Source organism: Malurus melanocephalus, unplaced genomic scaffold (assembly GCF_030028575.1).
Source record: "Malurus melanocephalus ecotype Western Australia unplaced genomic scaffold, MMel_1.1 scaffold_17, whole genome shotgun sequence".
Classification (NCBI taxonomy): Eukaryota; Metazoa; Chordata; class Aves; order Passeriformes; family Maluridae; genus Malurus; species Malurus melanocephalus.
The window spans coordinates 1,102,121-1,115,129 of record NW_026623249.1 but is presented as its reverse complement, the minus strand read 5'-3'; the positions used below and the strand labels follow the sequence as shown (position 1 = coordinate 1,115,129).

Genomic DNA, 13,009 nt, shown 5'->3' with positions numbered 1-13,009 from the left:
GAGGGTGGATTTTCGCCTCTGTCTGATTGCAACACTGGGCTTCAGATAGGCACAGCTCTCCAGGCCATTGCATGGTAAATGTGAGGCTGCTGCATGCTGCAGCCCTTCTTGGTCAAGGAACAATTTTTGGGGAGGAAGCATGCCGAGATACACAGTGCACGTCCGAGGAGAATGGCTGGCAGTGCCGTGCCTAAACTCCACCAACACCATTGAGTGGCTGGGAAAGGAAGCTGTGAGACGATACATGAAGAACAAACCTGACAATGGGGGATTTGCCTCAGTGGAAGAAGTAAAGTTTTACATTCGAAGGTGCAAGGGACTTGGCTTGCTGGATCTTGATGACACGGTGGGGGATGCTCTAGAGGACAATGAATTTGTTGAAGTTGGTAAGCAAAACCTTAAGCACTGCATTGCAAAATGACTGYGTTGTCAGCTGAGTCAGCAAACTGTGGCTTTATCTAGATTAGTCTAAAATTGCACCTGAGATATTGTCTACAATTTTATGGGAAAAGCCCAATAATTTAAGAATACTTCGTTTTTAGGAACAGAACTATATAAAGGTTAGAATGTACAGGATTCTATATATATCTTCTGTATATAGTCATATATAGTRTAAGCTGTTCTATCTTTGCCTTTGGCATACGTTAAATAAATACATACTTCCTTCTTATTTTCCCAGAAGCAAACAAGTTTCAGGGCTGATTACTGGAAATTAGAATTCGAACTGCTGTGAATTGTAACAACTTACGTGGAGAATGCAATTTAATCCTGTATGTGTTTATTCTGCATATTTCTTCTAGTTATAGAAGGAGATATAATGTCTCCAGATTTCATACCATCTCAGCCAGAAGGAGTTCATTTGTATCCTTTTTGAGTGCTTTGTGAAGAATTTACAATTGCAGGTTTATAATTTTCTAGATTGCATTTTTTTTTTTAGTTCCTTCATTCTTAAAACATGTTTCCAGGTGTAATTGCATGGTCACTAATTGTGAAACCTTCTCAGCCTGTTTTCCTTTACAAAACTTTCAGATACAGTAAATACCGAGAACCAGAACAGGTAGGAATCACCARTGATTTTACAACTCAGTAACAAATCCTGCTACTCACCTGAAAATGCAGAGAGTTCAGCCAAGGCAGCATTCACAAAATCAGGGGCTATTAGATTGGCTGGGTCTAGGAAATTAAACTATAATGTGCTTATTATGTTTTTGTTACACGGGTAACATGAACATGCTTCCTGTCCTTGCTGAGTTTTGACTTTTTGAAAATTTATTCTGATTATTAAGCAACTTCACATGTATCCATATCCCAAACTAAAAGGCGGTTCTTTGGTATAGTATATTTCTTTAGATGGCAACAGCTTAACAACGGAGGACTTGGTCAATTTAGGAAAAGGACTCTACAAGATAAAGGTAAAAAATCTGAACAAATGCAGCTAAAAGTAATATATTTATTTTTCTACAATGAAGTAATGACAAATAAGCTAATACTTAAACTACTTAYGTTTTAGCTCACACCTGAAGCTGAAGTTAAAGTTAAACAATCACGAGAAGTGATTGAAAGGATTGTAAAGGAACAGACGGGTAAATATTTTTACTTTCAATATGAATTGTTTAAAAAACTTCATCAGATTCTCTCCTTAACCAGCAGTATATGTTTCTTGCAGTTGTTTATGGAATCACCACGGGTTTTGGAAAGTTTGCCAGGACTGTCATCCCAAACAGTAATCTGAGGTATGTTATGTGCACAGCCTTCTCTGTCCTTTCTTTTCAGAAAGGAAGAAGAGGGAGCAGTTGAACCCGTAGTTATATAGTCTGGGATYAAATGAGAGAGCTGCTTCAGTATTTTCTTCTGTTTTGTGCAAAATAAAACCTGATGAGATTTTTTTGAGGTTTAACATTGGTTTTGTTTTTTTTCCCATAGGGAGCTTCAAGTGAACTTGGTTCGCTCACATTCTGCAGGTAATGAGAGATTCCTTGGTGTTTCCCTTTACTGCCCCGTTGGYAGCAGGTGAGTAACCAAGAGGGTTCCATTGCTGTTTCAGGTGTGGGGAAACCTCTGACCCCCGAGAGATCTCGCATGCTGTTGGCACTGAGAATCAATGTCCTAGCCAAAGGATACAGTGGAATATCCCTGGAAACCCTTGAGCAAGTTATTAAAGCATTTAATGGTAAAAAGATGTTTAAAGAAAATCTTCCTTTCCTTTTTTTTTTTTTTTTCCTTTTGAGTGTTAAATGGTGTAGCTCAACGGGTCAAGCTACAGATGTTGGTCTTTCAACTTCGTAGTTGTGAGAGATCAGGACTAGAGCTTGGCTGAACAAGGTCTCAACTGGAGACCATTGCTCTGTTGAAGGACATGGGGTATGAGATTAACTGACAGTAAAGGCTGAGAGAAAGGGATAGGACAGGCAGAAATTTGGTAAATGAGCCTCTGAAAAGTCAGATGTTTAGTTCAAGACTAAGCTTGACTAAGAGTTTGACTCGGGGCAAGCTCTTTTACGAAGCCTGAAGTCTCTAACTTCTGTCAGGTGGTATTGTGTGTGCCACCATCTCTAGATGGTAATTTAGGGGATTAAATAAAATACAGGGATTTAGGGAGGAGGAGGCCAATACCACCCAGAACACTGCGTGTGTTGGGGTTTGTCAAGCAGACCCAATGAAGCAGCACCTGGTTTTAGGAGTAGACCCCTGAGACCTACAGAGGTGTTTGTACACAAGGGCTTCAAGGCAGCCACACAGAAGCCCATGGCTGCTCAGCAGCTCACATGGCCACAGCTGCCACAGCAGCTCCAGCTCCAGTTGTTTTGTTGTACTCTGGTACACTCTCCTACTCCTGCAGTGGGTGAAAGAGTTGCAATTCAGTGTTAAGCTCTGCAAAAGAAGAGGAACAGACAGGCCCCCTCCTTGCTTTTTCTGAAGTTTCCCAGGTTCCATTTCTTTATTTCCATGTTTCAGTGCTCCGAGGACTGAGATGGGGAGAAGAGGGCTCAAAGATGGTTTCTAAGAATAGCTCAGCTTTTAGCAGAGTAACAGATTAGGAGATAATCTCTGTCCACGCCAGGTGGTCACTCTGTGATGGAGAGCTGAGAAGTGTTGTAGCTGCCTGGCTATTTGGCTGTAGATGCAACCACCTTGGGCTATGGTGTGAGATGTGAGAGTAGTCGGGTTGGTGCTGTTGTCCATGACTGCAGRAACTTGCTGTGACCACACTTATGACCTTGCTTCTTTGTGTTCCAAGGAGTGTATCAAGGGAAGGCTCTAAAATGAGTGACTTTTGTTTTCTTTCTAGCATCCTGCCTTCCATACATCCCAGAGAAAGGGACAGTTGGAGCCAGTGGAGACTTGGCTCCCCTCTCTCATCTTGCCCTGGGATTGATTGGAGAGGGAAAGATGTGGTCCCCGAAGAGTGGCTGGGCTGATGCAAAATATGTAAGATTCATGCAGCTGATGGGCTTCTTTATCTGCTTGTGACTCATTGTTCAAATTACATGCAGCTTTGACAGAAAGAGAGCTTTTCCTCAGATTAATAGCATGTAAAGGTCTTTGGATTTTCTATACTAGTTTGAATTGGGACTAGGTTGCCTTTAGCTACTCATCCTCTAATTTGAGGAAAGTGGATCCATGGAGAATGCAATAACTGAGCCACCTAATGTCACTGGAGCAGACATAAATAAACAGCATACCACCCTAAAAAAATACCATGCCATAGCATTGCAACACAAGATACCACAGTGACRTTATTTATATCTAGAACACGGTAGATGTTAATGAGCTGTGACAGTATCTTGCTTCAGTGCTCCTGCTATCTTCTTGTACCGACACTAGGAAATGAGATGCTAGTTTGGAAGCCCTTTATTTAGACCAGCAGAAAAAAATACATGTTTGTGATAAAAAGCTCTTTTTGTCCAAGACTTAAGAAATTTGTTAATATTTCTGTTCATAGAAAGATTTAAGTTTTAGTGACTTAGTTTCTGAAAAGTATTTTTCATTAATTACCTTGGTATTAAACTCCTTCACAGGTCCTGGAAGCCCATGGACTGAAACCGATTACCTTGAAACCAAAAGAGGTAATAAAATGTAGTGGTGCCAGCTGATGAAAACCTGCATAGTCAATAACTACTTGCTTTATATGTACAAAAAGAAAGCATTAAATGAATTAATAATAATTTTAAATCAAGCTTCAGAAGGATGTTAATGAAGTGTTACCAGGAGTGGGATTCACCTCTCCTAGTGTCACCCTACTTGACTTGAAATGTCAGACCCAAGCTTGGTGTTCAGATTGGCTCTGTGGTCAGTGGAGACAAACAGGCTTCTTCAGAAAGCTCTTTATACCACCCTGAAACAGAAGTCCTGTCTAAGACTGTCCCTGTCTAAGAAGCACCTTCAAGGCACCCATCTGCCCTTTGGCCATAGCAGGAGGTCAGGTGACTGATTTGAAGCAGGTATCTTATGACTTACTTGGAACTACTGGTCCTCCAAGGGTGTCTACAGTGACTTAGCAGGGTCACAAGCATTGACACTTTCTGTAGCAAAGATGCTCAGTCAGGCTGTGCATTTTATGATTTCAGGATGGGCCAAGAAGATAGGCAAAGGTCTTATACTCCTTCATGTGAGAAGGAAAATTATCAAAGATCCGGGGAATTGTCACAGTGTGTGCAATAGCTGCAAGGAATTTTGTCAGCATCTGCTGTCTCTTTGAAGGGTCTGGCCCTCATCAACGGGACACAAATGATCACCTCGCTGGGATGCGAGGCAGTTGAAAGAGCGGGGGCTATAGCGAGGCAAGCTGACATCATTGCTGCCCTTACACTTGAAGTCCTCAAGGGTACAACGAGGGCCTTTGACACTGGTGAGTGCTTGGCCTTCCCTGGGTGTTTGCTTAACAGCTCCTGACAAGCGAGGCAAAGCCCAACAGTGTTGCCTGTCTCACCAGATATCCATGCAGTGCGCCCACACCGAGGGCAGGCTGAAGTGGCCTTTCGATTCAGATCCCTTCTAGATTCTGACCATCATCCATCAGAAATAGCAGGTGAACAATCTTAACCTCACCCTCTCAGGTTACCAGGACAAGCTGGGTCCTTCAACAGGACCCTGTGCTTTTGTGTAAGGAATATTTGGGGYTTGCCCCCCTTGTTTCTTCTAGAGAGCCACAGATTCTGTGACCGAGTTCAGGATGCGTACACAATGCGCTGCTGCCCTCAGGTAAAAACTGACTTTTATATCCTTCCATAACAATAGATAAATAATGGTGAAGTTTCCACCTCAGAAATGCTGTCAGTTATGTGCTGACTCTGCTAGAGGAAGTACTTTATTTTGCTTCTTCACTTCAAAGCAGTATTAATGGAGACATAATTTGTTAATCACATGCATGCACCCATCAGACAGCATCTAACAAAGCTTTGTTCAGATCTGGAAGAGGCCAGAGGTCAGAAGCAGAGGGAAAATGCTGGTTTCCATGCTTGCAGATTTTGTAGGGATTTTCTTCTGCATTGGTGTTAAGAACATGAATTGGGTGTTTCCAAGAGCCAGTAGGGCAGAGCATCTCAAATATATTGGAAGAACTCAGTCTTAGGCATTTTAACAGAAGCAAAGCTATTAAATCAGTGGAATTAATGGAAGTTAATTAATAAGAAGTTTTGTTTTCTGTGAGTCTTTGTAAGGCTATTTCTTCCCTCATAACACTTCTGGCACTGAATAAATATCTCCCATTTAGATACACCAACCAAAGCAAGTAAAGAATGTCATATTCAAATTAYTCTTTTGGCAAAACTGCCATAATAATAGTAAATATAATCTTTCAAGTGTCTAGGATTGGCAGTAAAGCTCCTCATGTTAAAAGCAAATACAAGACCATCTTCCATGTGTGAAAGTTGATTGGGATGATGGGAAAGAGGGTCCTTGCAGTTCAGTCAGTGCTCTGAAGGTGAGCTAAGCACAGATACTAAGCTCAGGCACTAATGTCTCTTGTTCCAGGTCCATGGAATTGTAAATGATACAATTGCTTTTGTGAAGGACATAATAACGACTGAAATCAATAGCGCCACGGACAACCCTGTATCTTTTTGATTACTTCATTGCTATGTAAAATTCTGCTTGGCTTTTTTTATCCTTTTCTTCTGTCTAATTACTCACACAGGAGGCAAAAAAAAAGCTGTAACTGGCTTTGATCAATAACTGCCACTGGTAGCAACAGCAGCCTCTATTCCTTTCCCTATGACTKCACTGGAGGATTCCTGTCAGCTCTGCAATGCAAGGCTGGATTTCTGTCAGCACTATGATGATGCTCTGCATAGCATCATATCAACTGCTGATTGGCATTATTGCTTGTAACCTGTCCAAAATTGTAGCTGTCATAAAGAGAATCTATCAAAGAACTGAAAATCTGTGCTAGGATCTGAACAGATTGGTTTCTTTATGCCCTCCCCACCCTCGATCAAAGACCTCCTTTAATGAAGCTTATTTGAAAAACATACATGTCAAAATTGTATCTACAGGTTTGGAGAACTGAGAACTTTCCTGAAAAGTGGGAGTGTGAATGCAATATAATGTGCTTGCAAGGAAAAGCCTATTGGCATAGACACTCCTTCAGTTAAGATACTCCAATTACTGGCAGGTATCACTCATCTAAACTGTATTTCACTTGTGTGTGCCTTAACTGTTGCTTAAAGATGGTGTTTGCTGAAAGAGAAGAGACCATTTCGGGAGGAAATTTTCATGGTGAATATCCCGCAAAGGTAATTCAGCATTTGAAGACAGGGAAAAAAAGTGTTTCTGTTTTAGTTTTTTTTTACTGGTTTGTTTCTGTCATCTGGTTTAATGAAACCTTCTTTTGTAGGCTCTAGACTACTTGGCAATTGGTGTGCATGAACTTGCTGCCATTAGTGAAAGGAGAATTGAGAGGCTCTGCAATCCCTCACTCAGTGAACTGCCTGCATTTTTAGTCACTGAAGGAGGACTGAACTCAGGCTTCATGATTGCACACTGCACAGCAGCTGCCCTGGGTGAGTGCTTGAGCAATACCATAAAAAGGGCAAGCTAGAAAGACTGATTTCTTTCAAGATAGTTGATACTTACTGTAGACACAAAGACTTCTGGCTCCTGTTTTCTGCCCCTTCTCCATGTGTTTTGTGCTGTCTTGTAAAGTGTGAGCATTGAGTGCAGCTGCAATTATTTCAGCTCAGGCTTCCTTATTCTGCACTGACCCTCAGGCAGATTCAGTGCTCTGAGCGTGCAAACTCTTAAAGTGGAGTTTGGTGGGAAGTCTCGTCCCAAAGGTGGCCTGGTGCCCTCAGCACTGGGTCTGTGCATTGGTACCAGACCCCACAGGGCTCAGCAGTGGAGGAGCACACTGAAATTAAACACGGGCTCAGCGTTCCCTCTGGTTCTCATGACTGAGGCAACAAGAAGCCTACTGGCCTCTGGGATACTGCAGTTCATCAGATCAGGGAAGCATGAGCCAATATAAAGATAAACATGCTATGAGAAGAGAGTAAAATTTAAAAGATACAAACAAACACGGGAGCAGAGGGTATCAGATAAATGTGTAGATAAACATTCTGCAGAAACACAAGTGAATTAACTAAACTGGTGTTCTAAAGGAGCCCTGCCTAGAGGCTGCTTTGGGAAGTGAGTCTGGAAAAGGAGCTGGAATGCTCATCCCCTTGTTTAAGGGCTGGGAGCTTTACCTTTTGGCTGGGGAGAATTTAGGGTGGTTCCAGGCTGGTTGCACAGTTTCAGATTTTCACTGCACACTTCTGCAACGTGCAATGACAGATTCTGGAGTGTTTGTGATTTCTGCTGCAAAAAATGAAAATTGCAGCCCTGCCTCTGCTGACACTAGAAGTCCATGGGTCAAAATCATCTCATCCTGATCAAAACATCCAGGACTTTATCTGAATTGAAGTTTGAGTTCCTTTTATCTTTTATTTTTTTTTTTTTTAATCACTAGTATTTTTTAAATCACTCTGCCAGTTTCTGGGTTGTTTGTGTACCAGCTAATGTTTTTCACTCCCAGGGTTAATAGATAAATCTGCAAAAAATTTGCCAACATTTTGCAATGTCATTGGAYGTGTCTGCCTGCCCTCTCTCCAGCAGCTCTGTGCCTGCCAGACCGAGCAGTTTGCAGTGGCCACATGCAGCCTCTCTGGGACCTGCTGTCACCTGCCTGAATGTGCCAGCTGGGCTCTGGTCCTAGATGTGTCACTCCAGCCTATTTGCAATTGGTGTCACCACCTCTCTGTTGCTCTTGTTGCTTTTCTGAAGCTGCTAATTTGATGAGGGCATTACACAGAATCCCGCTGGGCTTCAGAAAGAAAAGGCCAAGAGCAGCCAGAGCGCTGTGAATGGAGACTTCACTTCTTCTCTTTTAAAGAGCAATTCTCAACCTCAAATTGCTACTGAATGGTGCCTAAGGCCTTTCCTGCAGCCAAATTCCTGTTGCTTTTGGGTGCAGCATGATTAATTACTCCAGAGATTGCACCTGGCTTTCAGAGTGGAGTGCTACCATGCTCAGGGACATGGGCACCTTAAAGCAAGGTAAGGATGAGAGAGGATTTGTATTGCACTCCCACATCTTTCTAGAGGAAATTCTGAAAGTGCCTTAGCTGCGATGAGCAGACCAGATGCTGATCTCTAGCTGCATTCTTGGAAGAAGGGGAGGATTAATATTTGTGATCAAAACCAGAGGGAGCCAATGCACTTTACAGAGAGCTGCCCTAGAACGCCAGACAGGACCAGGCTTGTGTTTCAGTCATGCTGTCTGCTCTTCTTCAGTTTCCTTCAGGCCTTTGAGCCACAACAACTCAAACCTGGAGATGAGGGAGGGAAGAGTGAACAGTCATTCTATATTTGGTTACTATTTGCATCCAAAGACTGATACTGGTTGCTGCTTTCAGAGGCAATCATCATTTTCAAGGTGGTTATTACAAATTACTCAGTCCAGGTGAAATACTGATGCATCCCCAAAAGAGGAGCAATAGTTGGACCCAAGGTGATGGATAAGATCTTTTCTCTGTGTTGTCCATTGCTTCTGCTGTCTTGTGTCCGTTCTGTCCTACATTCATTGTGCTGGACTTTTGCAGTTTCTGAGAACAAAGCCTTGTGCCACCCCTCTTCTGTGGATTCTCTCTCAACCAGTGCTGCTACAGAGGATCACGTGTCCATGGGAGGATGGGCTGCGAGAAAAGCTTTGAGAGTTATTGAACATGTGGAACAAGGTAAAATTAAAATTCTGATTTCCAGACAGACCTTGACTCGTGACAATGAAGAGCTAATACCAATAATGAGCAGGTGTGAGGTAGGTAGATACAGTGCAAACTTCACCAGTCAGAAGATTTTCTTCCAAAGCACAGTCATTTCACTGGTGTTTTCATGTGAACTCTTACAAGCTTCATAGGCAGAACCTCCATTTTTAGGTCAGGCCCCTCTTTTCTCAGTGCTAAAGAAGTTTTCTGATTTATGATGTACAATTTGAGTATTCAACTCTGGAAGAGATTCCTATGGATTTAAGACTCCAGTGACGAGGAGTTTCTGGTACATTTGAAAGGTCTGTACAACAGAGCACCCAAAATCTCCTTGCTGAAATGCTGGATACTGCCCCAGCATCACCAGTGTAATGATCCTGCCACTGGGCTGGCTCTCTGGGGTGTGTGGATCCACTCGTTTCTCACCTTGCCTGAAACCATATCATATTAGTGAGAGCAAAGGCCAGGGATAGCTTTACACAGGAAACCTCTCCTTGAGCTGCATCTGCCCCTTTCACTGTTCTCATTTTCCAGTCCTGGCTATCGAGCTGCTCGCTGCCTGCCAGGGCATTGAATTCCTACGCCCTCTGAGAACGACAACCCCATTGGAGAAGGTCTACGACCTTGTGCGCTCCGTGGTGAGGTAAGATCAGATAAACACCTCCCCCAGAGGCTGCCTGCCTGGAGAGCAGCTGCTGGTAGCGATGGTTAATATTTGCCCAATGTCTCRTTACAGGCCCTGGATAAAGGATCGCTTCATGGCCCCGGACATCGAAGCAGCTCACAGGCTGCTCGTGGACCAGAAGGCAAGTGCTGGCTTTTGGTTTGCAGTGGGATTGTCTAAAACCCTTTTTCTTTGTCCATGTCAGCTGCTGATTTTGCTGCTCTATCCTCTTCATGGTCAAGTGGTTTTGTAGCAAGTGGCAGTGATTCTTTCCCAATTATTGCACACAGAGTATTAACATGGTAACAAGACGAGACAAAGTGGTTTTGCCTTGAATCCTTTCACTTTGTCCCCTTGGAGCTGCATCCTTTCCCATCCCTTGTCAATTCCATCCAGGTGCTCTTCCTTAAACCTCCTGCTGTCTGCCTCTCTGGTTCTGCTGATCCCATACAGCATATCTACGTAGGTTTCCCAACTCTACCCCAGTAACTTTTCTACAGGGCTTCCTGAACTCATGCACTGATGTCTTTGCTGATGTTTTGTTTTGCCTCTGACTGCTGTTTCACTTTCTTGTTTCACAGGTGTGGGAAGTGGCTAAACCTTACATTGAAAAATACAGGAGAGAACACATTCCTGAATCAAGACCCATTTCACCTACAGCTTTCTCCCTGGGATCACTGAGAATGAGTGCAGATGATAGTCATGACCACAGGCATCAAAATGAACTTTAAGTTTCTTGTGRTCCTCTGGGAGAGTGCAGATCCTTTCCAGAACCTTGCCTGAGCGTGGCTGTTCTACTCAAACTCAGTGTGGTTTCTCCAGGTGACCTGGAGGGTCTGACTGTCCAGCTCAGGAGTACAAATAGATAGTAAATAAATGTCTCGCTGCTTTCCTCACATGTGAAAGACAACTTTATCATGATAGCGTGTGAATTTCATTAATTTCTGAACACAAATTATACRGACTCCTGCTGAAACCAGTATTTGTTTTATCAACTCTTTTTTTTTTGTTTTCTCTTCCTCTGTGCCAATGATATCAAACAGCCTAAGTTGGATATTCCTACTTTTTTTCCTCTTTGGGTAACTGCTGTGATCCMCTTCGTTTTGCCACAAGCAAACTTATCTTTACACTTAATCCTTCTCTCTTTTGCAGATCATATGTGAGGTATAGGTCTTGTATAACAGGAGCATTTTTAGAGCAGGTTCTTCACAAATTAGAAAGCTGAGTGCATAAGAATGTGCTATGGAGATCATTGCTCCAGAACAAATATTTTATTATCCAGTGATGGACTACACTTAATGCAGCTTTCCAAGAGCTATGGGAAATCAATCAATAAACTGAGGCTTCACATTTGGCTGCAGCAATCTGTTTTCTTGTCAATCTGTTTTGTTGTCATGTGTGTGATAATGAAAATGTAAAGCAATAGCTTAATTTGGAAATAAGTAGGACATGTGACACTGGGGCCAACGAAGCAGGAAGAGGAGTTGTAGGAGCAGTGGATGTGAACCAATACTGAGCATGACCTACACTCCCAGGGCTCAGCAGGTATCTGGCTGTCTGCCAAGGGCCCTGTCCCCACAGTCGGGATCATGACACATTGTGCTCTGTGTTACAGCCCTGACCTCAGGCACAGGCTTTATTTTGCAAGGGAAGAGTCAGGACACAGATTTCACTTTCTCATTTCATCATGGTGCASTGATGACACTGCAGTACTGGTCTGGCTGTGGGGCATTCTGCACCAGCTGGAAGCCCCCCCAGGCTGTAAGGGGGAGCTGAAGCACTGGTGTGGGGCTGCCTTTGAGTGACTGAGACGTGACACATTAAATGTGCCCTGAGGAAAGGGCTCGTGCCTGCTGGCAGCCTAGCAGGGAGACACCTACTCTGGCATAAAGACCTGGGAACTAGGGCACCCATGGCACATGAGCTCCCAGCTAAGCTCCTTCTGCACCTGATGTGCAACATCTCATCCTGTCTCATGTGCCAAGAAAGTCCCTATTACTTCAGCTTGAGGCTCTCTGCAGCAGGCAGGTCTCAATCTCCTCTTAAAGCTGTTTTACTTTGTGTAAAATCAGGTATTAATTAAAAACAAGTGTGAGAACAAACAGCCAGGCTTTTATTGTGCAGGATCAACCATTTGCATTCAGCCTTGTGTTAAGGCTGATGGTTCCTGCATCAGCAAGGCTGACCGAAGTTCTCAGGCCCATGTCTGCGCTCCTTCCCTGACAGCCTTCCCAAAGCCCGATGTAAACATTATTTATGAAGGCTGTCTTGGGCAGAATGGACTGTGCTATCATATATTTGAGATGTTCTTTCAAGCTTTCAAAATTCCACATCCACATCTGGTACAACATCTTCTTGCTGGAAAACATGTCAGGTGGGCAGGAATGCTACTACATCGTTTTAAAAACTGGCTAGCCTGGATCAAATAAAGCATGAAGAAAGATACTGTAGGGGATGGCTTGCATATTTTGGGTGTTAACAGATGTGCCCAAGGCTCAGGGAAATCAAGAGCATAATAATGCTCCTACATGTTTGTGATGGCTATTAATCCAAATGAGACTGCTGTCCTTCCTCAAGGGTCTGGTTCACTAAAGCACTCTGTTCTGTATCACAGGTTATATCACCTGCTTGTATCAATAATTATTTTTGATGTGAAGTTCTTCATGCTTGTCAGATGTAGTTTCATTACTTCACCTTCAAAAAGTAAAACCCTTTTCTGCAGCCACCATCCATTTGAAAATTTAAAGACTCAGTCCACAAGTATTCAGAAACCCTCCTACACCAGACCCTCTGCTTAAATACTGCAAAAGCTTAAATTTTCCAGAGCTATGTCATCCTTTTCTCCACATGCTGCATTCCTAAATGATGGTACAAGCTCTGGGGGGAAAAAGTAGCAGATGGAAGATAAAGAGTGCTTTGAAAAAAGTCAGGCTCCTAAGTTTCAAGAGGGCTTTGAGTARGAGTTTATCATACCTACCAGAATCACATTCAAACTTCCACAAACAAGTATGTCTCATGTTATTTCATATTCAGCCTGGAATAAATAAAATCAGGTCTTTTCTCRAACATCTCTATGACACTGCATGTGATCATCTCCCACCAC

At 43.0% G+C, this 13,009-nt stretch overlaps 1 protein-coding gene across 1 annotated transcript; it reads left to right on the top strand.

Moving 5' to 3' along the window:
- Window positions 1-10,882, top strand: HAL (histidine ammonia-lyase). The gene is made up of 20 exons (XM_057387095.1): window positions 1-386; window positions 801-861; window positions 1,030-1,057; window positions 1,338-1,412; window positions 1,511-1,583; window positions 1,667-1,733; window positions 1,924-1,961; window positions 2,045-2,170; window positions 3,290-3,429; window positions 4,020-4,067; window positions 4,702-4,849; window positions 4,934-5,029; window positions 5,144-5,202; window positions 5,974-6,054; window positions 6,669-6,734; window positions 6,836-7,001; window positions 9,081-9,215; window positions 9,777-9,885; window positions 9,979-10,048; window positions 10,488-10,882. The coding sequence occupies exons 1-20, from the start codon at window positions 140-142 to the stop codon at window positions 10,635-10,637; spliced, it is 1,983 nt and encodes a 660-aa protein (XP_057243078.1). The 5' UTR covers window positions 1-139; the 3' UTR covers window positions 10,638-10,882.
- Window positions 10,883-13,009: the final 2,127 nt, after the last annotated feature.